The sequence below is a fragment of the Neurospora hispaniola genome (genome assembly GCF_033458365.1).
Source record: "Neurospora hispaniola strain FGSC 10403 chromosome Unknown B0T23scaffold_14, whole genome shotgun sequence".
NCBI classification, from domain to species: domain Eukaryota; kingdom Fungi; phylum Ascomycota; class Sordariomycetes; order Sordariales; family Sordariaceae; genus Neurospora; species Neurospora hispaniola.
Window position 1 is genome coordinate 323,060 of NW_026944419.1, and position 25,824 is coordinate 348,883.

At 52.2% G+C, this 25,824-nt stretch overlaps 9 protein-coding genes and 1 non-coding gene across 10 annotated transcripts; 6 read left to right on the forward strand and 4 right to left on the reverse strand.

Annotated features, from left to right (window-relative positions):
• Nucleotides 1-592: 592 nt before the first annotated feature.
• On the forward strand, nt 593-2,502 carry B0T23DRAFT_408936 (uncharacterized protein; the record flags this gene model as incomplete). Its single annotated transcript, XM_062839350.1, has 2 exons — nt 593-1,143; nt 1,350-2,502. The coding sequence occupies 2 exons, from the start codon at nt 593-595 to the stop codon at nt 2,500-2,502; spliced, it is 1,704 nt and encodes a 567-aa protein (XP_062687814.1).
• An 812-nt stretch (nt 2,503-3,314) lies between these two features.
• On the forward strand, nt 3,315-6,031 carry B0T23DRAFT_391364 (armadillo-type protein). The gene is made up of 2 exons (XM_062837935.1): nt 3,315-5,801; nt 5,979-6,031. Exon 1 carries the CDS (start codon nt 3,445-3,447, stop codon nt 5,770-5,772), a length of 2,328 nt encoding a protein of 775 aa, XP_062687815.1. The 5' UTR covers nt 3,315-3,444; the 3' UTR covers nt 5,773-5,801; nt 5,979-6,031.
• Nucleotides 6,032-6,132: 101 nt separating this feature from the next.
• Nucleotides 6,133-7,059, reverse strand: B0T23DRAFT_400450 (uncharacterized protein; the record flags this gene model as incomplete). Its single annotated transcript, XM_062838484.1, has 1 exon — nt 6,133-7,059. The coding sequence occupies one exon, from the start codon at nt 7,057-7,059 to the stop codon at nt 6,133-6,135; it is 927 nt and encodes a 308-aa protein (XP_062687816.1).
• A 60-nt stretch (nt 7,060-7,119) lies between these two features.
• Nucleotides 7,120-7,338, reverse strand: B0T23DRAFT_328114 (uncharacterized protein; the record flags this gene model as incomplete). The annotated part of the gene is made up of 1 exon (XM_062835663.1): nt 7,120-7,338. One exon carries the CDS (start codon nt 7,336-7,338, stop codon nt 7,120-7,122), a length of 219 nt encoding a protein of 72 aa, XP_062687817.1.
• Nucleotides 7,339-7,348: 10 nt separating this feature from the next.
• On the reverse strand, nt 7,349-8,230 carry B0T23DRAFT_58464 (uncharacterized protein). The gene has a single exon (XM_062841504.1). The coding sequence runs from the start codon at nt 8,135-8,137 to the stop codon at nt 7,637-7,639; it is 501 nt and encodes a 166-aa protein (XP_062687818.1). The 5' UTR covers nt 8,138-8,230; the 3' UTR covers nt 7,349-7,636.
• Nucleotides 8,231-9,308: 1,078 nt separating this feature from the next.
• Nucleotides 9,309-11,055, reverse strand: B0T23DRAFT_391369 (uncharacterized protein). Its single transcript, XM_062837936.1, has 2 exons — nt 10,925-11,055; nt 9,309-10,856 (listed from the first exon to the last, which is right to left on the reverse strand). Exon 2 carries the CDS (start codon nt 10,804-10,806, stop codon nt 9,808-9,810), a length of 999 nt encoding a protein of 332 aa, XP_062687819.1. The 5' UTR covers nt 10,807-10,856; nt 10,925-11,055; the 3' UTR covers nt 9,309-9,807.
• A 579-nt stretch (nt 11,056-11,634) lies between these two features.
• On the forward strand, nt 11,635-11,705 carry B0T23DRAFT_t437. Its single transcript has one exon. It is a non-coding gene; the product is annotated as a tRNA-Gly (tRNA).
• A 4,443-nt stretch (nt 11,706-16,148) lies between these two features.
• B0T23DRAFT_58521 (putative RasGAP group protein) lies at nt 16,149-19,224 on the forward strand. The gene is made up of 4 exons (XM_062841506.1): nt 16,149-16,684; nt 16,743-16,876; nt 16,932-17,180; nt 17,239-19,224. Exons 1-4 carry the CDS (start codon nt 16,483-16,485, stop codon nt 19,045-19,047), a joined length of 2,394 nt encoding a protein of 797 aa, XP_062687820.1. The 5' UTR covers nt 16,149-16,482; the 3' UTR covers nt 19,048-19,224.
• B0T23DRAFT_58515 (uncharacterized protein) lies at nt 19,225-19,873 on the forward strand. The gene has a single exon (XM_062841505.1). It carries the CDS (start codon nt 19,402-19,404, stop codon nt 19,738-19,740), a length of 339 nt encoding a protein of 112 aa, XP_062687821.1. The 5' UTR covers nt 19,225-19,401; the 3' UTR covers nt 19,741-19,873.
• A 2,752-nt stretch (nt 19,874-22,625) lies between these two features.
• Nucleotides 22,626-25,549, forward strand: B0T23DRAFT_58568 (XFP N-terminal domain-containing protein). Its single transcript, XM_062841507.1, has 2 exons — nt 22,626-24,387; nt 24,442-25,549. Exons 1-2 carry the CDS (start codon nt 22,834-22,836, stop codon nt 25,369-25,371), a joined length of 2,484 nt encoding a protein of 827 aa, XP_062687822.1. The 5' UTR covers nt 22,626-22,833; the 3' UTR covers nt 25,372-25,549.
• Nucleotides 25,550-25,824: the final 275 nt, after the last annotated feature.

Genomic DNA, 25,824 nt, shown 5'->3' on the forward strand with positions numbered 1-25,824 from the left:
ATTATGTACTCCGTCACCTATGCGGAGCTCTGTGGTTTTGGGGTGTTTGGCGTTATGGTCAGTATCTGACAACAACATCTTGGAAACATGGCCAGCTGTGCAGCGCACCTTGATGCCTTTACGAGACGAATTTCCTATCAGATGGCGCCATGAGAACGTCAAGTGGGGAGGCTTGGGGGTCTGGTGGATCAGCCCTACAGCACGGCTGATGCGTCTTTTCTTGGCCGGCGTCAATTCCGACCAACCATCAAAAACTTCGGGGCAGTGAAAGGAGGGCATCTGACGTCCCAACGGGGATAATTTGTTGACTCTTTAGCCAACTTGGGGCTTGGTTTCATCAATCATCACCGTTGTTGGTCCCGTAAGACGGGCGGGAACCGGAAGGCAACCAATTGGGCGCCAAGTTGCCGAAACAAGCCCAACTTGGCCTCGGTCAGATCCCAGTTCTTAAATACCCTGTCGACACCGGCCTGACTTGCTAGAACTGGATATCGCCGGACTGGAGTTGACTCGGAGTTGGTGTAACCATTAAAAGGCTGTGCTAGTTTCACAGAATTCCCTTCTTATATGGCCCCTTGAGTCCTCACTGACGATGCCAACTCTTCTCGTCTTATCTGGCTTTACCATCGTGGCCATATTTGCCTCGCTCGCATTCATGGCGTCCAAATGGCGAAAGGCGGAGACGCCTAGCCCCAACAACACAAAGTTCTTTGGCTCTCAGATCGGGGAGCAGTCGGTCATCAACTACAGCTATACGGATCGACCGTTGAAGTTGATGGCCTTTGATATTTATTATTTCTTCAAGTTCATCTGGGCTCTTCCCTACGTCCTGATCCCCTTATCACCCTCGGATTCAGGAGACCTGGACGAGCTATCTATTACGCGCGGAAACCTGTTCTGTGTTGGTCTTCACGCAATCCTCGTGGTGTTGCAGCTTGGGTTCATCGTGACACTTCCAACACTAATTCTGTTCCCAGTCTGGACTGCTGCCTTGGCAATCGGACTGTTTATACTCGTCAATCATGGGCTTTGTACTTTTCTGAACGGGAAGGACGTCGAATACCATTCCGATCCAAAGTACGCACCAGCTCTTCCTGAGCATGCCCATGAACAATGGATCTTCATCAACGGTGTGGCAGTAGGGTAAGTCACTGGCTGAGACCTGGTCTTACGATTCCCCACGGTTCCTGAGCGAGCTGAGCTGACAAGAGGCTTAGAGAGCATTGGATGCAGAGTAACCTTAACCGACTAGCCATAACATTCAAGCGCCCCATCCTCGGGATACACAACAAAACGTGAGTCCAACGCTCTTGGAAACACTTTGAGACATGCTAAGCTTACCGATCCAGTGCCGGTATCCTATTCGATGTAATCGAATGTCTTGTCCAACGCAACCTCGGCTACGCCACAGCAGACGTGCGTATCTGCTACCGGATCATCAAGGAGAAGCTCTACAACCCACAGTACTCCAAGGTCATCTTCATTCTGCATTCCCAGGGCGCCATCGAGGGAAGCATGATCATTGACTGGCTTCTTCAAGAGCTCCCACAGAACCTGTTGGCGAAGCTCGAAGTCTATACGTTCGGAAACGCCGCCAACCACTTCAACAACCCGCATCGAAACATTCAGTCCCAACGAAGTGCCATCAACAACCCTCTGGCGGCATCCACCGACTCCACCAACACGGCAGCGGGAAGTGGAAACACCGAGCAAGCCCAGGCAACCCTGTCCAACAACCAATGCCTGACCGAAACATCCCCACAGCAGAGGGCCACAACCACGGGTACCACTCCCGCAACCGCGGCCGCACCCGACACCGCCAGCACCACCACCACCAAGGGCGAGGAGTCTTGCTCCTCCTCCTCCTCCTGGGTAGCACCCAGTATCCCCTCCCTCACCTCCGAAACCAGCGCCATCACCCCCTCAGCCGTCTCCGGCCGCGCCATCGGCCACATCGAGCACTACGCGCACACGACCGACTTTGTTGCCCTCTGGGGGATCCTGCACTTCGCCACCTCCATACCGGGGCAACACACTATGCCGCGCTTCATCGGCCGCGTCTTTGCCCGCACCACCACCCGCGGCGGCCACCAGCTGTGTCAGCATTACCTGGACGGCATGTTCCCTCTCGAAAAAGACCCGAAGACGGGCGCCTTTTTGGGATGCGCGGAAACGGGGAATGAGTTCATGGAGAGCGAGATCACGGTCGGGGAGGCGGGGAGTGAGATGACGGCTGCCAAGGAGGCGATGGAGATTAGTTGGCTTGCTAATGGGATTACGAACGGCATCGTTGGCGGCGGTGGTGAAGGGAATGGCGATGAGGCCGTGGGAGGGATTGCGGTCTACGGCGGTCATAGTCCGGTGGAACACCGAAGACGGGTGAGGACGAGGCGCGAGAGCAAGCCGGCCAAGGTGAAAGTGAAGGATCTGAGTAGGTTGTGGCAGTACCGGAACGGGAAGAGCCCGAATGATACGCCGCCGATGAGGACTGCGACGGTTTAGTGCGCGGTGATGGCAGTCCAGGTTATCTTGGGCAGTGATTACCTTGGCTGTAGAAGGTCATGCTGGGCGGCAGCAGAGCAGAGGCAAGTGACGGCGGGGACCTAGTGAAGATGCCCTGCGGTGGGAAGGAGCGAGCCCCACCGCACCAAGCTCCAAGGGAACACATTGACACCGGGCCTCATCATTCCGGTGGCAGGCAGGAGCTTCACTGCCCAAGACCATATGAACCCCGAGTTCAAAGCTTCCAACAACTCCCAGTGGCCTAGACATACGTGGTAGGTATGCAGGTAGCTAGAAGATGGGCATGTGGTTGGTCCCGAGCTCAACACCAGTCGAGCTTTTTGTTTTCTCCCTTTAACTTTGTGTCGGCTTTATGATCCTCTCCTTTGAGCAGCGTTGATCGCGTTCAAATCGTTGCCCTGGGCGTCTACTTCACTGGATGGTTCGAGGTGGTGGACTTGTTTTACATGTTAACGGTTGGCGAGACAAGATACCTCTATGCATTGTGGGATGGGTGTCGTGGGTGGGCTTTGAGCGGGCTTTGATAGAATCCCGTGGAATACTTGACCGTAGAGCTGCCCTTCAATGATTACACTATCTCTGCTGTTGTTATCAAGCCATGATTGATCACTTTCATCTGGACCATTAATGACTTGGTAATGGTTTACACTCCAGGGTTAGGGCCTCGTTTAGCATAACCCCTGGCCGCTGCCATCCTATCTCGGGTATTTAGCTTGGTGTTCCCAGCCTATTGATCATATCAGAGTGGGGAACAGCCCAGTGGAAGCTCCCAAGGTGCTCGTTCGGCGATAAGATAACGAAACTTTTTATTTGGATTTCAACAAGTTCATCCAGCAACAATCGTTCGCCTCGCCCATCCACGCTTAACCTCACCCCTCTTCACACCAGTCCACGCCACCGATCGACCGAGAGACCGGCAACATGGGCAAGAACAGAAAGTCAAAACGCCAATTGGTGCGCGACGAGAAGCGCGCCAAGAAGAGAGAAAGAGAAATCGAACACGAAGAAGAAAGAGACATCAAGAAGCAACGCCGCGAAGAGGCCCAGCAGGAGGCCCTCGCTCCCGCTGCCGCCGATTACGTTCCTCCTCCTCTGGACGGTATCTACGACGAGAATGCTTTTTCCAGCGCCCCCGAGGGCCGTCGTGGCCCCAACACCAACTTCGAGCGCGAGTTCTTCGGCATGCTCGCCGAAGAGGAGCAAGAATACTTCCGCCACGCCGACGAATTGCTCGAGCTGAACGACTTCCCCTCCGCTGAGGAGCGTGACATATTTCTGCAGAACGTTTACAAGGAGATGCGCGGCAAGGAGCTCAAGCTGGCCAGCAGTCAATCTTGCTCGCGGCTTATGGAACGCCTCATCCTGCTGTCCAACACCCGCCAAAAGAAGAGCCTGTTTGACGCGTTTGGCGGCCATTTCATTTCGCTCGTCACCCATCGCTTTGCCAGTCATTGTTGCGAAAAGCTATTTCTGCAGTCAGCGCCCGTCGTTACCCAGGAGCTGAGCGGCGAGTACGAGCAGGAGCCCCTCCCGGAGGGCGAAGAGGAGACGGAGGCCATGAAGTCGTCAATGGAAGATCTCTTCCTGCTGACGCTGGACGAGTTGGAGGAACATTTGGGATTTTTGCTCAGCGATAGGTACGGCTCGCACGCTATGCGCGCGCTGCTGGTTATCCTGTCCGGAAGGCCGCTGGATCAGGCCGGCACAAAGAGTCTGTTGCAGAGCAGGAAGAAGGAGTACATCACGGTGGAAGGTGCTGCGGCAAATGCGAGCGAATTGAGCTCCCAGATCAGAGCGGTTCCGTCGTCCTTTACGATGGCGATCAAGAAGATCATTGACGATTCCACAGCGACAATGGATGCCACGGCATTGAGGGTGCTGGCGAAGCATCCCACCGGTAACCCGACACTGCAGCTCTTATTGGAGCTGGAGTTGACCATGTTTGGAAAGAACAAGGAGAAGAAAGAGAAGAAGCAGAAGAAGGACGATGACGAGGCGGAGACGAAGAAGGAGGAGACACAGTCCGAAATCACACTTTTGGGCATGCTTGTGCCCGACGCGCCCGCCGCATTTGCCGATAACACCACCCAAGCCGCCGAGTTCGTCAACTCTATGATCTACGACCCAATTGGTTCGCGACTTCTCGAAACACTCATCACCCACTGCCCTGGTAAGATTTTCAAGGGTCTTCAGCAACACATCTTCGGCCCTCGTATCCAGAGTCTGCTTCGCAACGATATCGCCTGCTACCCCGCCATCAGGGTTCTCAACCGCCTGAGCAGAGAAGATCTCGCCGACGCCGTTGAGAAGTCCTTGCCTGAGATGGCGAGCTTCGTCGACAAGGGACGTTTCAACGTTATCAAAACCCTTTTCGAGCGCTGCAACGTCCGTAACGGCACTGATGAGATCAACTCCCTTCTCAAGGCTCTTACATCTGCTTACGGTAACGATTGGAAGAACCTCGTGCCCAAGCTCTGCATGCTCGACGAGGAGGTCAGCGAGGAGGAGCAAAAGCCACAGTCGACCGAGGAAGTAGGAGAGGAAGAAGCACAGGAAAAGAAGGAGAAGCAGCAGCCCAAGTTCCAAACCCAAGAAGCCAAGAACAAGGCATTTATGCTCAACCATGGCTCGCAACTCGTCGCCGCCCTGCTAGCCATTCCCGGGCAACCCTCAAAGGCCATTCAATCGTCACTTGCTGCCCTTAAGCCGGCACAGGTTATGAAGATGGCCACCACCTCGCATAACACCTCTTCAATCCTCATCAAGGCTCTTCAGACACCCGCCATAACCCCGACCTTCCACAAGGTCCTCGTGTCGTCCCTTCTTCCGCACGTATACGAGCTCGCCACATCGCAGCACGGTTCTGCCATCCTCAACGCAATCATCACTCTGCCATCCAAGCCGGCCGAGCCTAACGCGCCTGCGGTCCCCTTCCACATGAAGGAGAACATCATCTCGCAACTCGCGCAATACGAACGTGATCTCAGGGAGACGTGGCTGGGACGCAACGTTTGGCGGACGTGGAAGGGTGACCTGTGGAGCCACAGACGCCATGACTGGGTCAGGTGGGCGAAGGAGACGGACCCCGAGACGGCGAGAGTAGCGGCGGCACCCAAGAAGAGGGAGGACAAGGAAAAGGAGGAGGCCGAGAAGAAACCTAAGGGATACCTGGGAAAGAACTTTGATCCGAAAAAGGCCAAGGGGTTTGCAGGGAATAAGAAGTTTGAGAAGAAGGAGGTGTCGGCATAAAGGTGGAGTAAACGAATGGAGGCTGCTTGGTAAGAGGACTCTTGTTTTGTTGATAAAGAAGGTGCTAAGAGTCGATTGATATGATACCCTATGGGATGATTAAGAGAATGGTTTGAAAAAGATTGTGGTACGAAGTTCGTCTACATCGCCTTTCCCATACCCATCTTCGCAGAGATGGAGAGCGACGTTGGCTAATGGGAGTTTAGTCACATGTGTCAGATAACGATCAGGTTTAAGATAAGATTTATATATCCAAAGATCAAAAGCAGGTCTATATGCATCGGGTATCCTACAGCGCCAGGCCAAAGACAGTTATCTAACTACCTACTACGGTGTGAGCCAAGCCAAGGGTTCAATCAATCAAGATTGCAGAGCCAGAGCCTGCTGATGCCGCTCCCTCGCCTTGAGTCCCGCTTCAACGGCCGTCGGATCATGCGATCCCTCAAAGTTGTCACAAGTACACAACAGACCATGACCCCTGAAATAATCATCCCCATAATAAATACAGAGCTCGTCCCCGGACTTCAACGTCTTGTTCGCAAAGAACGCAATCACCCTAACCTTGCCAATTTGCATAATCGACTCGCTCACATTGGGATCGCAGCTCGAATTCATGAACCTTGTCCAATTCCCCATCTTGCCCGCATCAATGATGGGCCGGTCAGTGTCCCACTCCAGCCCAACCTGCGGCTCATAAAGGTACTTGTTGTTGGCATTATACCCCTTCGTCGGCCCAGGAATGATCTCGCCGACGTAATGACCCAAGTACGCCCCCTTGGGGATCTCGTAACGACCGTTCGTCTTGACGAACACGCCGTACCCCTTTTCGGCGGTGCCCGTGTGTCGGATCTCGAGCCACTTCTTGAAAAAGGTCTTCATGCCGTTTTTGCTACCGCCACCGCTGTGAAGCTCGTCATAACACTGCACACTGCACTCCGGATCATCCGGATTCCGCCCGCACTCGAAGCAGGTATAGCAGTACTTCACCTCCGGAGCGTCGATGGGCTCGGCAAGCGCCGCGCGCGCGCGGTCCGCGATGCACTCGGACTCGTTCTCGGCTTCTGTTTTGGGGAGCGTGGAGAGACGCGGGCGCTGCGGACGGCCGGCGGCGTTCCACCGACGCGGGTCGGCGTAGAAAGAGTCGACTTGCTTGCAGATTGCGCCGGGGATGGTCTCGCGGGCGGTGCGGGAGGCGTTCCAGGCTTTGAAGGGGGTCCATTTGGGGCCGTGGCCGAGACGGCCGCCCTTGGTGACCCTGTTCCTTGCGTTGGTCTTCTTTGGTGGCATTTTGGTCTTTTTTCTTTCCTTTCTATTGGTCCCTCTTTTTGTTCTAGTGTGGGTAGGTAACTATTGGAGGTGGGTTGCGATCTTGGCTTCGTTCTTGGTGGTGACTTTACTTTTCTTGGTTTCTCTCTTCTCGAATGTTGAAGTTTGGCTATTGTTGAACTGAACGGTGAACAGCTGCTCAACCCGTCCCGATCTTATACTTTTTCCCTCACTCTTGTTCTTCTCCGCTCTGTGGCTCTGTTCAGCAAAGAAGTCCGAGTCCTCATGATCGCATTTCATTGTTCTTCTAAATTTACGACTCGATGAAAGGATTCCGGTGATGAAGTGTAAGCCGTTTCGGTACTTGAACAATGAGTAGGTAAGGCAAGCCTTCTCTCTTTGTGCAGAAACCGAATGTGGAGGGCTCTCATTGACGAATTCCGAATTATGGCATAGACAAGGGAATTGTCAATGACAAGTGGAACGAATTACTTCGGTCCTCGAACAAGAGCCATCGGCGACAAACAAAGACCACAACCACAAATGCCTTTGCGACCGACGGCAACCCCCCCTTTGCGTGGTGCTTTCGGACGCTCTTTCACACACTGAAAGTCCTAACCACAGCAACAACACAGCACACCCAAGCCCCCAAATCAGTAGTCAACCCACGGATACCATTGACTCTCAACCACCTTCTCAACTCTCCCACCGATTTCTCTTTGGTCTCATCCTCAACAATAGCCTGAATCCTCGGCGCCACAGCCGGAACAAAAAGCAGATGTCCCGCCGCAAGCGCTGCCCCGGCCGCGTACCAGTAGTACGAACCTCTTCGCTTGAGCAAGAGACTCTCTGAACGGAGATTGAGCGTCGCTGTCGTCATGGTAACTGAGAGAAAAGCCAGGACGCTCGGTAAGCCGGCGCGGAAGAAGGCGTGGAACCATTTGGGCAGATACAGGTTGCTGTCGAGCTCGAGTTCGGGAAGGGTGAAGATGCGCAGCATCCAGTGCTGGTCCCAGGCTAGAGTTAAGGATGCGGTGCTGCTGATGGCGGGGGCGAGACGGAGGAGAGTGAGGGGGTCGAAGAAAGCGCGGGACGCCATCGTTGGTTGTTGATGGGGGGGGTGTTAGCAGTGGGTTTGGGTAAATCTTGTGGTGAGCTTCGCTGCAGAAAGACGAGGAAGTTGTGAACAAGACTGAAAGCAACGGTTGTGGAGGAAGGATGTGGCAACTGAGGAGACAGAATGTAGATAGACTTGATCAAGGCACCTAGGCCGGGGGAAGCAGGGATGATATTCCTACCCCAGGTAATGGCTGACGCTGACCAACAGGGTGAAAGTCCATTCATTTTCTTGGTAATAATATCGAACGACTTAAGTGGGCCGAGGGTAAGACGAGGTGATCGTATTGCCGCGGCGCACTCCTTTGGGCATCTGACCTGTCTTCCGTCCTCATTCTCATCCCACTGCCGCAACGTCTCGACATGGGCCACGGAAGATGGTCCGCATTATTCGCAATGCGTTTGGGCACATCCTCAAAAGCCGCAAGCTTCTCCCCGCTAGTTTCAAAGAGCGGGTGAAATAGAATTGAAAGAAAGTCATCCTATTTCAACGCAAGATCAGTTTTACCTATGTATTAAGTGTTCCTTGATATATTCGGGCGGCATGACCGCTTTCAGCCTTCCATAGGCCGATCTTTTATTGACAAGCTTTTCTAAATAGTAGGAGGCGTCTATCTCGGGCCACTCCAAGGGCAGTACGATAATATCATTGAGGTGAGAGAACGACCTAAATTCACGATACACTGGTGAGATATACTTCAAACCCCTCTCATCCATCAGATCCCACGACATACGCTTTCCCATTTCTTCCCAGGCGGTCTGAACACGACGTACTTTATCACCAGCACCTCAGCCATCTCAAAGCTCTTGTCAAGTTTATCGCGTATCTCCTCAGGTGGAAGTGAAACCCGTGGCTCATGTTGGCAGCCATGCCAAGCAACCTTCGTTGTGACCTCGAGCGATAATGTTCTTGAAGACCTTGGAATAGACGGCGAGGCTCCATGACTCGACAAAGTAAGTGATTTTGATGTTTTACTTGCCGAGGCCGTGTTCGTTGTGGCAGTAGTGCAGTAAGGGGATCTCTTCTAACCCTAACCCAAAGCTTTTCTGCCACCAAAAAAATGCTTCCGTTACCGTACTACTGCCGGAACGAACACGGACCGAGTATGTCGAGCATCCGTGGGAGTTGGTCGGTCATGAATATAAGGTGCCAATGGGTTTGTCCCATGTTCTTTCAACAGTTTGTAGACGTCTTGGGCTTCCCTTTGCCGAGATTGTAAGGCAGGTGGCTGCTTTGCGGGGCTCGGCAGCTCCCTTCCTTCCTAAGCCGGTGGAACGCAGCAGTTCCAGTCGTACAATCTCGCCATATAAGGATCTAGGTAGAGGTACCTACCGCCCATTCACCCGCAATTGCAGTGCATCACACTTCATCGTTGATTGATTGACATATCTCAGTTGCAATCAAAAATCTTTCAAACGCACCATAATTTCTCCAGGTGACCATTATAGTATTATCACTATCTCTCTCTACCTATCGACAACTCCCGACATGGAAGCGACCCCTTCAAATGGTGAATTCTCGCACTTACTTACCTCTACCATCAAAGAAACTTGGACATAAAATCAAGAAACCAAAAATTGCAAGCCGAAACCAAAAGGTGACACAAAGAAACAATTTGTGGAAAAAGCCGTGTAAGAAAGGAGGTCCACCTACTAGTAGTAGGGTTCGTAAGCCTCCTCCTCCTCTTCCTTCTTCGCCAAATTCTTCGCCGCTCTCCATCTCTCCCTACCCTCCTCGATCAAAATATCAAAGTACCCCTTCTCCCTGGCCTCATCGAATAATCCACTAGCATCTCTAACGGCCATCTCAACGAGTCGTTGAGGCCTCCATGCGTACCTCCTCGCCGCCGACGGCATCACCACTCTCGGATCAAAGTCCTTCTCGAGATGCGGTACCAGACCGGGGTGTTTGTCGATAACATTACGAATTTGAGGGTCCAACAGCGATCTGACCGAAAACAAGACGATTTTCGCAAAAACAATGGCGTCCTCGCCGTCCAGCGACTTGACGGATCCCGACACCCCGTGCCGGTTCCTGCCCGCCAGCTCCTGCCACTGCAATGCCTTGCACGCACCGGTTGGGCACTCAAGGTTTGCCAGTAATTCAGCTGTCCACTCGGCAAACTGGTCAAATCTGCGGTTGTGGAACAGGTCCAGGACGGTGTACGTTCCGCTGCAGAGAAAGATAAGCTTGCTCATCAGGCTGCCTAGCTCTTTCCTTCCCATGTCCTCCAGCTCTTCAGTTGAGTATCCCGGACCTTTTTGGACGACAAGATAGTTGACCAAAAAACCCCCCCATCCAGCGGTCAACACCTTATGCCATACTTCTGGTGGGCCAAGTGCTGTCATGTAATCAATGGCTTCGGGCTTGGGTACTCTGCGATCAGACTTGTCGAGGCCATAGTTGCTGGAGGCGGTTAGTCCTTCTTCTTGCAGCATTTTGAATAAGGGGATGAGGCCCAGCTTGTTGCACAGGGAAGGATGGGAGGCGCCGAGGACCAACTTGTGGAGGATGACACTTCGACAAGCATGACAGACGTAAGTGGAGCGGGGACAGGTGTCGCGGAAGTGGCGGAGGATTAGCGAGAAGGAGGGGACATTGTAGATAGAGTGGAGGAGGTCGAGGTTGGCTTCGGTGCTTATGGTGGGCATGGTGGGCAGTGGTTGGGTCGGTAGTATGTTTTGAAAAGTTACTCGAGTTGCTGTTTGCTGGTGATAATTTAACAATGTGTTACTGATTGAATGGGAGTTCGGTTCAGGGGTTCCGGACCGGAGTATATGTATGCATCTTGTCTCTTGGACTTTCAAAACCCAAGTGTTAACAATCCCGTTGTTCATGTGTTCTTGTTTGGCGCTTAGGTCCCTTGTTCTCTCGGTAAACTGCCGAGGACATGAACAAGGAAGGTAAAGAGAGAATTGTGTAAAGCTTTGGTTTGTAGCCTCTTTATTCCAATACGTGGCTGTTCATTTGTGGTGGTCTTTTCAAAGCGTATTCGACTACATTGGCTGTTTGGCTTTAATATGTGCTGTTCATGAACATCTGTTTGGGACGCGGGACTTGACAAAACTCGGGGATGTGGAACTGGCGATTGGGATGTTGCTACTTCGGAAACAATGCCGTTGACGGACAGTCTTATGTCATCCGAGACAACTGTTCCCCGACTCTTGTCCAGGGAAAAAGAGGCATGTCATTTCCTCCTCCGTTTCTTTTCGTTGTTACACTTCCACTCCCCCTCCAAGGGCACTCGATAGACACTCGGTGATATATTGCCTTGACTAAACACTTTGAAGAAATTATTTGAACACTTGTCAAATATTGCATTCAGGCTGGAGGCTAAGGTGTTGAGAAGGGCTTCTTTCATCTTTCTTGGGAATCAGATGTCGATGCATAAATTGACCAACACTACTTTCAACTAACGTAACATTTGCATACTACACGTATAAGGCTCTGAATCTGGCAGTGAGTAACCATTGAAACTAGCGCCAGTGGTTTAGTGGTAAAATCCATCGTTGCCATCGATGGGCCCCGCGTTCGATTCGCGGCTGGCGCATTTCTTTGTCCATATTTTTTCTTTTTCCACACTTTTTCTTTTTTCATTTTGCCTTTTTTTTTCAAAAACAATTGTTTTGGGGGTCTGAGATAATCCCAACATCTTTCCAGTGCTCCTTTTCTGGCATTCTCTCAAATTTTATGGTATCTTTTCTCTTGTATCTAATGGCCTTGGAGCGGTTGCAATCTCGTTGCGCATCAACGTCCAGACAGTTTTGTTATCTCAGTGCTCAGACCTCTTCTTTTTTTTCAGGCGCTGTCTTCTATAGGGACTTTACAGTGCTGAGATGACAGTTTTGCATATCCAGCATGGTTATTCGTTGTTTGTGCTTGTGCCCACGTATTCGGGGTCCTCCTTCACATGCTGCGTTCCCACTATTCTATTTGTCGTTGACGGAGCCCTTCATCTTACTCGGCCCGCCCACTCATCCACTAGTGAGGCTCGCAGGTTGCTCCGCTCGACCGACGGAGGAGGTGACAGACATACATTGATCTCACAATGCTTAAACCTAGGTATTTGTTGCAGGCACGGAAGGCACAACAATGTCTCAAGAGTGCAGCTCCGCCAATCCAGTCATTACGGCGGGCGCTGTATCTCGTCTACAAATATTGTATCCCAAATGCCGTTGCGAAATTATCCAAATGCTTTGTTTGAGCGAGTTGTGTAACCAAGAGCGCGGATTGCAGCCAATCTTGTGATACTGAGACAAGCACGCACGACAGGCCAAACGATGCAGTAGACATCCCTGCAAGCCATACGGGCAAGCTAGCTAGCCAGGTACGTTCATTATGGTAGCTATGGTAGAGGTCAGGTATCTTTGGGATTTTCCAGGGACAATCGTCAATCGCTTAACGCCTTATCAGGCACGAATAGCTTGTTACCGGCTGGGCCAACGGGCTGGTTACATAAGTAGCTCGAGGGTAGGTACCAGGATTGGAGTGTGAAGAGAAAACGGACAAGAAAAAAATCGGGCAACCCATGTAAAGTAAGGAAAGCTCTGGTCACCTTCTGATCCTATCCTCATCATCATCATGTCAGAATGCTCGTGGCCTGTAGGCCTGGGGGAGATCGTTGTCTGCATGTTTGGTACCGTAGACCCTGGGCTGGGCGGGTTTGCGGGAACAGGGGGCGAGCAGATTTTGGACGCTGTTCGGGTAACGAACCCATTGGGAGGATCTGAAAAAATGGATATGTTGACTGTGCTCTGGATTGTCTCGCTGGTCTTTTTGACACTGTTTGTCTTTTTGTCTTTTTTTTCTTCATCAATCGTGTTCATGGATGCTTTACTGATGGAAAGAACAGACAGGATAAGGTCAAGTTACAACGTTAGTGACCGACCGCATTCAAGGAGTCAACCTTATTGAAGAAGCTGTGTCACACACACACACACACACACACATATCAACTGTCAACAGGGGGTTTCATGTTCGTTTTTGTGTCGCCCTTGAAGGATTTGTTGTCGATCCCGCAGCTGCCATAAGCAGAGAATGCTGCCGTGATCGCCTGGGGCAATTTGCTGTTGTGCATAACGGGGGTTGCCCAGTTCAAACGTCATGCTTGTGTGATACATATTGCACCCGGTAAGGTTACCCGATACGTGCTCCAGGCTGCTGGATCTGAACGGTGGGATGCACCACGTTGTGAGGAGATTATGGGGATGTGATTCGAAGGAGGGTAAAACCGTGACAAAAAGAAAAGAAAAGAGAAGGCTGATGTGGGCTAGAAACAAGGTGGGAGGAGGCAACCCAAAAGAATATTGTGGGCGGCTGAAATAAGGAAAATTGGAAAAGCAACCAAGCTTGTGTTGCCGGCTTAGCCAGGAACGGAGCCCCCTCAAGCTAGCCTGTTTCGAGCATGGACGATGCAACGCACTGCAGGAACATCGTCGTGTGACGAGACTTCTCCGCAGATAGTGAGCAGAAATGATGCCATGTTCATCTTTGGCCAAGGATGAACATTGGTTGGCGAGAAAGAGTCTCCAACGACGGAGATGCACAACATTCGTGCGAGACCTGCCTGTGTATGACCGATGTGTATGCCAATTTGGATCAGATTGCGGCTCCTTTCCTGAGTCAGAGATGTGCCGAGTATCGGAGTATCAGACGCTGCAGGTTGAATTGTGCAAAATGTGTTAGACATGTACTTCGGATAAACGGAATGAGATTCGGGGCGTGATGGAGAATGATGTCGATCTGGCGGACATCAAAACAAGGAAATGCTAGTGATGGTCTTATTACCTGAGCTGGCTTGGGTCTGTCCACCGTCTCCGTCTCCTTTCGGAAGCATATTTCAGCACAGGATCATATGGATGGATCTGGCTGTGAAAATGGAGGGCAAACGAGGAAGGGACAGGACCGATGGCGTGTCTTGATCGGGCAAGAAGACTGGGCTGGAGGGAGAGGTTACAGAGGACACCTACTGTACCGGGCACACATGGACATCGGCGGGCACCCTCCACCTAGGGCCGTGGGCGGGCAGTAGGTGGGCACTTTCATTGCCCTGGCGGGATGCAGGTCCATTGGAGAAGTTGGTGTGAACCTCAAGGTCTGTGGGTGTTCGGCCGTCCCAATCAACGGCCCCACTCTCTCGTGTTATCCGATGTAGGTACCTGACCAATGGACGGCCTGTCTCCCCCTTCGAGGCCATCCCCCAGGGGCAGCACACCCCCCCAGCTGCGACGTCGGTTTCTCACATGGCTTGAAAGTAGGTTGCCCCTCCCTGCACCGGGCATGGAACCTCAAAGCGATTTCTTTCTTGAGAACTGAATGGAGGGACTTGATTTTGGGGTTGCTTTGTCGAATGCGACAGCCTCCTCCTCCTATCTTTGTTGTTGGTCCTGTGGTGGTGGGTGCAGGTGGCCGCCAATTCGCTCGTCGAGTGAAATCACTCAATGCCCCGTTGCGCATGTTAACATGGTCCTTTATACATTTCGAGTCGGCGTCCAGTGGCGATGGAACTGTGCACGGGGGTGCCTGTGAGCCAAGTGTTTCTGGTTCCTGATTTCGAGGCCGGTAAAGGCGAATCTGCAACAGACATCCCCGTCACCTGCCCTGCTTCCCGTCTCCTTCTCATTGTTTCAGCGACATGGAGGTGCAATATCGGAATACATGGTGAACCCCTTGGACTGTAATGTCGACCTGGAGGTGGTGGGCGATACCTAGCCCAGACGGACCCTTTTGAAGTTTGAACCCTTCTCACTGTTGGATCCTTTCCTTTTCCGGTCCCCTGCTCCACCATGGACTACAATCATCGACAATTGCACTTGTTCATTCGAGCTGTTTTGACTCTGAGACGGACCGCCGATTCTCTTTGGGTAGGTATTGGATCTTTCTAGCGTGCTTGGTTCGGCACTCAGCTCGAGACACAAGACATCATCTCCTTTTGTTTCGTACCAGCTCAACCACGCTCCTTTTGAAACTAAAGAGGTTATCTTGACGGATTTAGCTGCGGTTTTATCTCTAGGTATCCCTCTCTGGCTTAGCCTCCACTGCGTGATGACGCGGTAATTTACCTACACAGCTAGTGTACACGACCTCTACCTACGGACGCAGGCGCCCCCTTACCTAGCAGAACGAAGCCAAACCCAAAATATCGCCAGGTCCCTGGCCGGCTAGACTCCACAAGACTATACCGTATCTTGTCGTATCGAGCACTGCACCCACCACCAGGGCACGGCAACACCTCACTGCAACCACTGCAGCTGCGATTTTTCGCTTCAAGCAAAGTTCCCACCCACGCGTTTCTTCCCCCTCTTTTCCCTCTCCACAGTTTCACCTTCCACTCAGGTCAACCTCTCTTGGTCTCCTCAGACCGATCGAGGCGGTCTCTCTTTTTACCTCTCGAGCGCGGCTTGACCACAATCTCATCCGTCGCTTTGCACATTCATTGTCACCAAATCCGCCAAATTTCCTGCGGCACCATTCTTGTGCATTCGTGCTGCATCCCCCAGCGCGCACTCAGTGCACGTCAAAGCAGGGCAGCAGCCAGGTCTCGCCCCCCCCAAAAGAGAGGCCCAACCGGAAGTTTTGCGCTGGGGCCCTCCCGCAATTCGAAAAAGGAACCCGACCAACGAACGGTCCCTCCAGCCGAACCCATCCATTCCTCGCATTGCACCAAGTGAAATCCATCGGCCGGGCTACACTACCACGAAACGACCCAGGCCCCTAACATCTGTCTAGCACCTATAGACGCCAACAACACCCAGCGCTTCGAACCGTCCCTCAGTCTCTTTGTCCACATTACAGCAACAACAATCACCTCGACGCCCGCTTCCGTTATCTCATTCTGCTCGAGACCCATCTTGCAATTACGACGGACCGCGTCCAGCTACAAGTCGACCGCCTCTCGCTTTTCCCCGCTACCCAGCGACTGTGAGGCCCGATTGCTCTCGAACTTTGTTGACACTGATCCGTCACGACATTCGCTTGCCTCCATCCACTGCGTCGGCTACATCGACGTTACTCCCGAAAGGATAATATTGTGGCGCTCGCTGGACGACCATTGCTTTCGCTCCCTGCCGAAACCGTCTTCGTGCGACCTTTGTGGACGTCGACCGTCGCTCCTTTCGCAATCTCTTGGCACCCTAATCTCCATCAGCGTGTCCCAGCGGGACCACGCTCAACGTCGAGCCGAACCTCAGTCGCGCGACCCATCAATCCTCAGTACAGAATAGAGCAACACTCATTTGTCGCGGTTGCCACTATCCAGCCATCCTTTTCATCCGGGCCACGCGTCTGACCCTCTCGACACCTCATCGTCGCCCGCCAGATTTGCCAGAATGTCTGTGATGTTGCAGACACCTTCTCGAGCTTCTACCGGATCCACCACTTCCTTCCACCCTCTCTCCCGACAAAACACCATGTCTTCCTACGAGGGCTCGCGGTCTACCCGCCAGTCCAAGCGGTATTCCATGTCGGCGTTGTACATGTCCATGTCCGCCAATGACTCCGATCTCATAATCGAAGATGAGCTTGCTAGAGGTTAGCAGTCCATGTGCACCTACTCGCTCGAAAACGCATACTAATTCCCTGGCCACAGCGCAAAAGGTGCTGCGGGATCTCAAGACCAAGATCTCCTCGCAATCCAAAAAGAATTTCGTACTTGAGAAAGATGTCCGCTACTTGGACTCGCGTATTGCCCTGCTGATCCAAAATCGCATGGCTTTGGAAGAGGTAGGCCTACCTCAGCAATTCCTTTCTGCAAACGACATGCTGACCTGCAATACAGCAAAACGAAGTCGCCAGTCACCTCGAAGACGCAACCGATATACAAGAGGGCGCCTTCCCCAACGATGACAAGACACAAAAATACGGAAATTTGCTCTTCCTGCTGCAATCGGAGCCTAGGCACATTGCGCATTTGTGTAGGCTTGTCACCATGGCCGAGATTGATTCACTGCTTCAGACGGTCATGTTCACCATCTACGGAAATCAATACGAGAGTCGTGAAGAGCATCTGCTCTTGACCATGTTTCAGGTTAGCTTGTGATCCTCCTTATGTTGCTACCTAGGAAAATTCGCTAACCATGCCGTAGTCTGTCCTGACCTACCAATTCGACAATACGCCTGAATACTCTTCGCTTCTTCGCGCCAACACCCCGGTCTCGAGAATGATGACGACATACACGAGGAGAGGTCCAGGCCAGAGCTTTTTGAAATCGGTTTTGGCTGATAGGATCAACAGCCTGATTGAGCTCAAGGATCTGGACCTCGAAATTAACCCGCTCAAGGTCTATGAGCGCATGATTGAAGAGGCCGAAGCGAAAGACCCTGAGAGTCCCGAGGCGATGCTCCCCAAGGGAATTACGCAGGAAGAGGCCGCTGAGAACCCCAAGGTTCAGGAGATCATCAATCCGCGGCTGACCATGTTGACAGAGATTGCCAATGGGTTTTTGGAAACCATCATCGATGGGCTCGAAGAAACCCCTTACGGAATTCGGTGGATTTGCAAGCAAATTCGGAGCTTGACAAAGAGGAAATACCCCGATGCCAATGATCAGATAATTTGCACGCTCATTGGCAGTTTCTTCTTCCTGCGCTTCATCAACCCAGCAATCGTCACGCCCAAGTCGTATATGCTCATCGACGGCACACCTGCCGACAAGCCGAGAAAGACGCTCACCTACGTCGCAAAAATGCTCCAGAACCTGGCCAATAAGCCGTCATACGCCAAGGAACCGTACATGGCCAAGCTACAGCCTTTTATCCATGCCAATAAGGACAAGGTCAACCGATTTATGCTCGAACTGTGCGAGGTGCAAGATTTCTACGAGACACTTGAGATGGACAACTACGTCGCCCTTTCCAAGAAGGATTTGCAGCTGGACATTACGCTCAACGAAATCTACGCTATGCACGGATTGCTCGAAAAGCACGCTGGTGAGCTGTACAAGGACGAGAACTCCCATCTGGCCATCATTATGTCAGAGTTGGGGACTGCTCCACCTCAGGTGCCGCGAAAGGAAAACAGGGTCATCAATTTGCCGCTATTCAGTAGGTGGGAAACGGCTATTGACGATCTGACCGCCGCCCTGGACATTACCCAAGAAGAGGTCTTCTTTATGGAAGCGAAGTCGATTTTTGTGCAGATTTTGCGAACGATCCCGGCAAACTCGTCAGTAGCCAGGAGGCCACTGCGGCTTGAACGCATCGCCGACGCGGCTGCCACGTCCAAGAACGATGCGGTGATGGTCCGTAAAGGTATCCGGGCGATGGAGCTGCTGAGTCAGTTGCAGGAACTGAAGGTTGTCGACAAGAGCGACCAATTCTCATTGCTACGAGATGAGGTTGAGCAGGAACTCCAACATCTCGGCTCACTCAAGGAAGTCGTCATGTCCGAGACTATCAAACTTGAGGAGGTTTACAAGACAATCCGTGACCACAACGCCTACTTGGTCAGCCAGTTGGACACGTACAAGAGCTATCTTCACAACGTACGAAGCCAGAGCGAGGGCAAGACCAGAAAGCAACAGAAGCAACAGGTGCTAGGCCCGTACAAGTTTACCCATCAACAGCTCGAAAAGGAGGGCGTCATCCAAAAGAGCAATGTCCCGGACAATAGGAGGGCCAATATCTACTTCAATTTCACAAGTCCACTTCCGGGAACGTTTGTCATCTCGCTGCATTACAAGGGTGAGTCTCCTGAGCTGCCATCAACGATGAGCAACACTGACAGTTCTGTAGGTCGGAACCGAGGACTGCTCGAATTGGACCTCAAGCTCGACGATCTCCTTGAAATGCAGAAGGACAACCAGGACGAGTTGGACCTCGAGTACGTGCAGTTCAACGTGCCCAAGGTCCTTGCGCTGCTCAATAAGCGCTTCGCCCGGAAGAAGGGGTGGTAGACACATCACTCAGTCTGGCTTTACTTTTTCCGTTGCGAGGTGAGGCATGATATCCCCATGATGTGATATCCCTCACCTGGAGTTGGTGGCGTTTTTGCTTGGCGGTCTTCATCTGACTCTTGATACCACTTTCGTTTTGCGGTTCCCAGTACTCCAAGTGTTCCCAACACCCACCTACCTACAACACTGACCACGCCGGATGAAAAGGGGCAAGGGGGTGTCGGAGAGCAGTCTGGTCTTCGTCCATGGTTGGAGCGCTATTCGGGCCAATCACGCTTTGACCTCAACCCGGCTTTCATCCTATCGGTCATCCTAACATCTCTGAATCATGGTCGTTTCTAGTTGCGTTTATATATGCACATAGTTAGCGAGCTTTTGGGCCATCTCCTTTTGTGTTTGTCGTTTTGGTTATACCTCCTGTCGTTTTACGAATGGTTTCCTTACCTGATTCTTTGCCGTCAATCACGCCGTTCTCGCTTTCAATGTAGGATCCACTTGGGTGTCCCCCCCACGTACCTAATCAGCTCTCGTATGTCTGTCTGGCTTTTGCTATTCCTGGTTTTTCTCGTTATGAACTTTTCCTCTCATCACGCAACTGCAGAGGACTCGGCGGACGGACGGACGGACGAACGAACGAACAACGACACCCACGAATTTGGTCCCGCTCGGCTGGCCTGGCTTGGGATGGACTGAACAACATCTTTACGCATACTACATACCCCTTACTACGTACTACTTAATAATCTGGATGGGACTGGAGAGAGTTGAGAACAGATCAGGAAGTGGTGGGCAATACACAGGCACAACTTCGGTTTCGAGACCTGGTGTATGATGGCAGAGGATATTGGGCAAATGCGTTGAAAGGGGGATTAAGGAGGCAATGCGTTGAAGGGTTGAGGAAGCTCGCGCACAATGCAAAGAAAGAAGCGGAGGATGCGAAATACTGGCGGGGCCGGTGATCAGAAACGAAAAGAAATCGAATGAGTTTCCTTGTTTATCAAACAATAAAGCCGGCGACGAGGCTGCGATGATACCCACGCACGATTGGCTGCCTCGTCTTTACCAAAGATGAGGGTTCTAATAAGTTCGGCGGGTCCGCACCGCAAAGTGCGCTGGGTTAGGTGACGAGTCTGCCGGTCCTTGTACTTGGCTGACCGAGGGATGAATGAATCTGGAAACCCAAGAGGTTGTTTCGGGTGTGTTAATCCAGGGAACAGTAACATTGTCCGACTTTCAAGTCGGCCTGCAATACGCTTTCTCGATTGTGTCTTAGTCCTTAAATCTTCTATACTCTCACTGTATGAATCATGTTAAACCTCTTTTCTCAGTTAAATCTTTTCTTCTGTAGCGTTATGGATCATGTAGTAGGGAGTCTAAGAAGATGTGGCAGACCCAATGGCAAAAACAGTGAGTTGAAAAAACGACAGAATATGTAGGGGAAGGGGGGAAGGTTGGGAGAAATGTAGGGAGAAATCACGAAGACAGGAAAGGAAAGGAAAGGAAAGGTTGGAAGAACAAGGGACATGTAATAGGTCTTATGCTGTACTTTACACTAAAACCAGCTGATCGTTTGGTAACTGCCACGATTTCTTCTATTTTCCTGGATTCAAGGTCTTATGTTGTCCTCTCCTGTTTTGTCCGTCTTTCTGGTTAAGTCGATGAGGGAAGTCGATAATGCATAGGTATAATGGGATGGAAGCAAATCTCTAGATAAAGCTTATCGCACGTCTTGTCTTATAACAGAGACATGGATGCATGCTATCGTGCCGCCCACACACAACCACCACCTGTTCATGTTTAATCGGGCTTGGATGACCACTGATACCGACGGGGGACGTGTGGGGGGGGGGGGGGGGGGGGGGGGGGGCACCCTGGAAACGTGACGTTGCTTGGCTGGGGTAAATTGTTACCCAAATTATCCATACACCTGGTAGCGCTCCGTGATGTTATCGTGCGGTAAAGAGGTGTTATTGTTAGCGACCATATCTCGCTACGAGGTACACAGATTACTAAAATTTTCGGAAAAAGAAAGCTCATTAGCGGGGTGAGAATACAAGTCTCAAACAAAACTACCTATATTATCCTATGCTAGCTATAAAGTGATAACGGATGTAATTAACCCAGATAGCTGCCCCCCGTGGCTCTTGCTTTCCCTTCCAATCGCTATCTCCGCTGTTGAGATTGAAAAGGTACCTACTATGTACACAATGTCGATATGTCAAGCTAGAAGGTTTAATCGCACCTCGCCGACGTCAACGCCATGCCCCTGGTCTGTTTAACGCATGGGTGAGAGGGGACGGGAGCCCCGGCTACCCGTCGTCCCCTGTCGTCGAACACCACCCCGCTGTGCAGTGCGTGCTGGCCCCCTGAAAAGCGTTCGGCTGCCCGCAACAGGCCTAACATGGCATTGGATGGACCCCGGACGTCCCCGCAACGGCCCGGGTGGCCCGCTATAAAGTAACAAGAGAAGGTCCAAGGTTGTCCCCCAGTTCATCCAATTTATCCCACGGCACACAAAGCATAAGGCGCCGATACCCGACATTGTCGATACGAGACGATCGCGGTGCCGACTATAAATCTTGAATACGTCAATATTAGAGTATAGGGGAGTGATCAACGTGCTCATCCCTGCTGTTTAGCGTCTGAAGAGACTGATGGTGGTTGTGTTGGTCTGCCGTCTCGTGTCTCAAATTCTCAATCCGATCGGATGGTTACGCACAGTCATGGTGGAAGAAAAGTGGTAGACAGACGGCAAGATGGCCTTATCAATAGTAAGTACCTAGCTGACTACCTCTACACAGCTCTCCCAGCCAAAGCTATTTCGTACCATGGGCACACATGAGAAGAGCAGTGAGCAGACAGCTCCCCGCCATGGAGACGGGCACGCAGACGAACGTCTGAGAAAAGGATATCCCCACACCATGCTCAATCCGACAACGCGATTGGCTGAACACGAGGCCATTGGCAATCATTGGAGAATTGCTTGCAGTGTATGGTAGTATGCATGCGATGATGGAGGACCTGGACGATGCCGTGCCTCCGTGAATGCCGCCTTGTCAAAATCCAGAAAAGGTCATGTCATCCCCCTCTACACTAGTTACAAGGCGAACAATGGCATGGGTGACCCACCCTCCGTCATCGTCCAACATCAGCCCATCTTTTCCCCTTTGACCGACCCCAGCCATTTCAGCCATTCAAACCGTGCTCACCTCTCCCAGCTCTTCCGGTCACTGTTCAGCTTCTTTCGTTGCGTTCGTTGGCCAGACTCGGAGTGCCAGGATGCTGGGTATGGGGTTCGGTGATCCAATGCGGTACATTGCTACCCCTACCGTCAATAACCTGTCCGCGCACCGTTGGACTAACAAGGTTTCCCGTGAAGAGCCGATTTAGCAGTTATTGATGTGAGAGGGACGGGGTTGGTTTGCCGGTTCGACACTACGGATCCCGCATTGGCGGGGACTGTTCGTGAGCAGAAAAGCAAAACCAGATAGCCAAGGCAGATACCAAGTATAGGCACAGCACTCGTCACCACACCTCATGGCTCATGCTGTGTAATACTAGAGGGAGCAGGAGGGTGGTTGCTATAAGAGACAGTGCCCTCCCGGATGGCCTCATTCATGGTTCTGCCTCTCCTTCGATCATTGTCACAATCAATCCTACGTGCGCGGGTTTCTTCTTCGAGACTACCGAACCACACCTGGCCACTTGGTTGGGTGCCTCCTCACAACACTAGGTACACGATACACAGCCTCCCGTTCGTAGAACTCCAGCGGGAACTTGCCCAGTATGAGTGATTCGAACGAGCTCGAAGTCGAGAGCATCAGCCCCTTCGGGCCAGCTCGCTCAACAATCAAGGGGGAACCTCTTACCAAGGAAGAGATTGACAAGTTCAATGACTTCTTCAAAGCCAGCTTATACCTCAGCTTGGGCATGATTTATCTTCGCGACAACCCCCTTCTCAAGGAGCCTCTCGACACAAAGCACCTCAAAGCCCGCCTGCTCGGTCACTTCGGCTCCGCACCCGGCCAAATCTTCACATGGATGCATTTCAACCGTTTGATCAAGAAGTATGATCTCGATTCCATCTTCATATCCGGCCCCGGCCACGGTGCCCCCGCCGTTCTGTCGCAGGCATACCTGGAAGGTACATACTCCGAGGTATATCCAGAAATATCGGAGGACGAGGAGGGCATGCAGAAGTTTTTCAAGCACTTCTCCTTCCCCGGCGGAATCGGCTCGCACGCCACCCCTGAAACACCAGGCAGTATCCACGAGGGTGGTGAGCTAGGTTACTCCATCTCCCATGCTTTTGGCGCAGTCTTCGACCACCCCAATCTGATCGCCCTGACAATGGTGGGTGATGGCGAGGCCGAGACCGGTCCCTTGGCGACGTCATGGCACAGCACAAAGTTCCTCAATCCCATTACCGACGGTGCCGTCCTCCCCGTCTTGCACCTAAACGGTTACAAGATCAACAATCCTACGATCCTCGCCCGTATCAGCCACAAGGAGCTGGAGAATCTGTTCCGCGGCTATGGCTACGAACCATACTTTGTTGAGGGCGACGATGTCGACACCATGCACCAGGCTATGGCCGCAACACTGGAGCATTGTGTCCTGGAGATCAAGAAGTTCCAGCAAAAAGCTAGAGAGTCTGGCAAGGCCTTCAGGCCTAGGTGGCCCGTCATCATCCTTCGCAGTCCCAAGGGCTGGACCGGTCCCCGCAAGATCGACGACAAGTTTCTCGAAGGGTTTTGGCGTGCCCATCAGGTGCCCATCACGGATGTGCACGAGAAGCCCGAGCATCTCAAGATCCTTGAGCAGTGGATGAAGAGCTACGAGCCAGATCGTATCTTTAGAGATGGAAAGATCAGCGAGGATCTCAAGGATCTCTGTCCGACTAGAACACGCCGGATGAGTGCCAACCCCGTCGCGAACGGTGGCACCATCAGGAAGACCCTGAGGATGCCCGACTTCCGCAGATATGCCCTCAAGGTCGACAAGCCGGCGTCGATTATGGCCGCCAGCATGACCAATATGTCCATGTTCCTCCGAGACATCATTGCCGAGAACCCTACCACCTTCCGACTTTTTGGTCCCGACGAGACTGAATCCAACAAGCTCGGGAAGGTTTACGAAGCTGGAAAGAAGGTCTGGCTGGGCGAGTACTTTGAAGAGGATAAGGACGGCGGTAATCTGGCCCCCGAGGGCCGTGTGATGGAGATGCTCTCAGAACACACATGTGAGGGTTGGCTGGAAGGCTACATCCTCACCGGTCGTCACGGTCTCTTGAACAGTTACGAGCCGTTCATCCATGTCATTGACTCTATGGTCAATCAGGTATGGTCTCCTTCTTTGAATTTCACATGATTATTACTGACAGTTGGCTTCCAGCACTGCAAATGGCTCGAAAAATGCTTGGAAGTGGAGTGGCGCCACAAGGTCGCCTCTCTCAACATCCTCCTCACCGCCGTCGTCTGGCGTCAAGATCATAACGGCTTTACCCATCAAGACCCCGGCTTTCTCGACGTTGTGGCCAATAAGAGCCCCGAGATAGTCCGCATCTACCTCCCGCCCGACGGTAACTGCCTCCTCTCCGTCACGGACCACTGCCTGCGCTCGTCCAACTACGTCAACGTCATTGTGGCCGACAAGCAAGAACACCTGCAGTACCTGTCCATGGACGATGCCACCATTCACTGCACCAAAGGCATCGGCATCTGGCCACAATTCAGCAGCGGCCGCGGCGAAGAGCCGGACCTGGTCATGGCTTCATGCGGCGACATCTCCACGCACGAGTCCCTGGCCGCCATCGATCTGCTCCTTCAACACTTCCCCGAGCTCAAGATCCGCTGCGTCAACTGCGTCGACCTCTTCAAGCTGATTTCACACGACGAGCACCCGCATGGCCTGACGGACGCCGAGTGGATTTCCTTATTCACCGACAACAGGCCCATCATCTTCAACTTCCACTCCTACCCCTGGCTCGTCCACCGTCTGACATACAAGCGACCTGGTTCGCACAACGTGCACGTGCGCGGATACCGCGAGAAGGGTAACATCGATACCCCCCTGGAGCTGGCCATACGTAACGGCACCGATCGATTCAGTCTCGCAATGGCGGCTATCGATCACATGACGGGTATTCTGGGCAATCGTGGAGCGGCAGCCAGGGAGCAGCTAAGGAATGAGCAGCTCAAAGCAAAGGCAATGGCCTTTGAGGTGGGCATGGATCCGCCGTTCTTGAAGAACTGGACGTGGCCGCATACCGGGTTGTGGGGTAAGGGGGAAGCGAGGGTGGCCAGTGAGCAGCATCTTCACTGAAAGAGGTAGAGGGAGGGAATATTACGATAGATGTCCCGATACAAGACGGATGGTTCGAAAGGTGACCAAACAAGATAAAGGAAGGCGATATCAAATGGCGTTTGGAGGCAGGCCATGGGCAACGGTGGATGTTATTGTGACATGATGATCTCTTACTGGGAGTATTGTGAGAGATTAATTTTCAAATTCATCACAGACAGATCCACAGGCAAGCCATGTCTTCAAGCAATGCCAATGTCAACGTTAGGGACAGCAAAGTCCGTCGAATGCAACTGCGAAGTCCGTGTTTACAATAGCTGCATATAATCACACCGGCGCAACGGAAATTTCCAACAACCAAACTACGACAGTTGCCTCACAACTGTAAATCTTCCGTAGTATAGTGGTCAGTATGTGAGCTTGTCAAGCTTGAACATCTCAGTTCGATTCGCTCGAGACCCGGGTTCAATTCCC

What these genes read in the sequence shown, in the direction of transcription:
- B0T23DRAFT_58521 (XM_062841506.1), top strand. Translation starts at nt 16,483, where the DNA reads ATGTCTGTGATGTTGCAGACACCTTCTCGAGCTTCTACCGGATCCACC. An exon ending in CGAAGATGAGCTTGCTAGAG is followed by an intron (nt 16,685 to 16,742) that starts GTTAGCAGTCCA and finishes CCCTGGCCACAG; the next exon opens with CGCAAAAGGTGCTGCGGGAT. An exon ending in TGCTCTTGACCATGTTTCAG is followed by an intron (nt 17,181 to 17,238) that starts GTTAGCTTGTGA and finishes ACCATGCCGTAG; the next exon opens with TCTGTCCTGACCTACCAATT.
- B0T23DRAFT_391369 (XM_062837936.1), bottom strand. Translation starts at nt 10,806, where the DNA reads ATGCCCACCATAAGCACCGAAGCCAACCTCGACCTCCTCCACTCTATC.
- B0T23DRAFT_58568 (XM_062841507.1), top strand. Translation starts at nt 22,834, where the DNA reads ATGAGTGATTCGAACGAGCTCGAAGTCGAGAGCATCAGCCCCTTCGGG. An exon ending in TTGACTCTATGGTCAATCAG is followed by an intron (nt 24,388 to 24,441) that starts GTATGGTCTCCT and finishes GTTGGCTTCCAG; the next exon opens with CACTGCAAATGGCTCGAAAA.
- B0T23DRAFT_391364 (XM_062837935.1), top strand. Translation starts at nt 3,445, where the DNA reads ATGGGCAAGAACAGAAAGTCAAAACGCCAATTGGTGCGCGACGAGAAG.
- B0T23DRAFT_58515 (XM_062841505.1), top strand. Translation starts at nt 19,402, where the DNA reads ATGCACATAGTTAGCGAGCTTTTGGGCCATCTCCTTTTGTGTTTGTCG.
- B0T23DRAFT_58464 (XM_062841504.1), bottom strand. Translation starts at nt 8,137, where the DNA reads ATGGCGTCCCGCGCTTTCTTCGACCCCCTCACTCTCCTCCGTCTCGCC.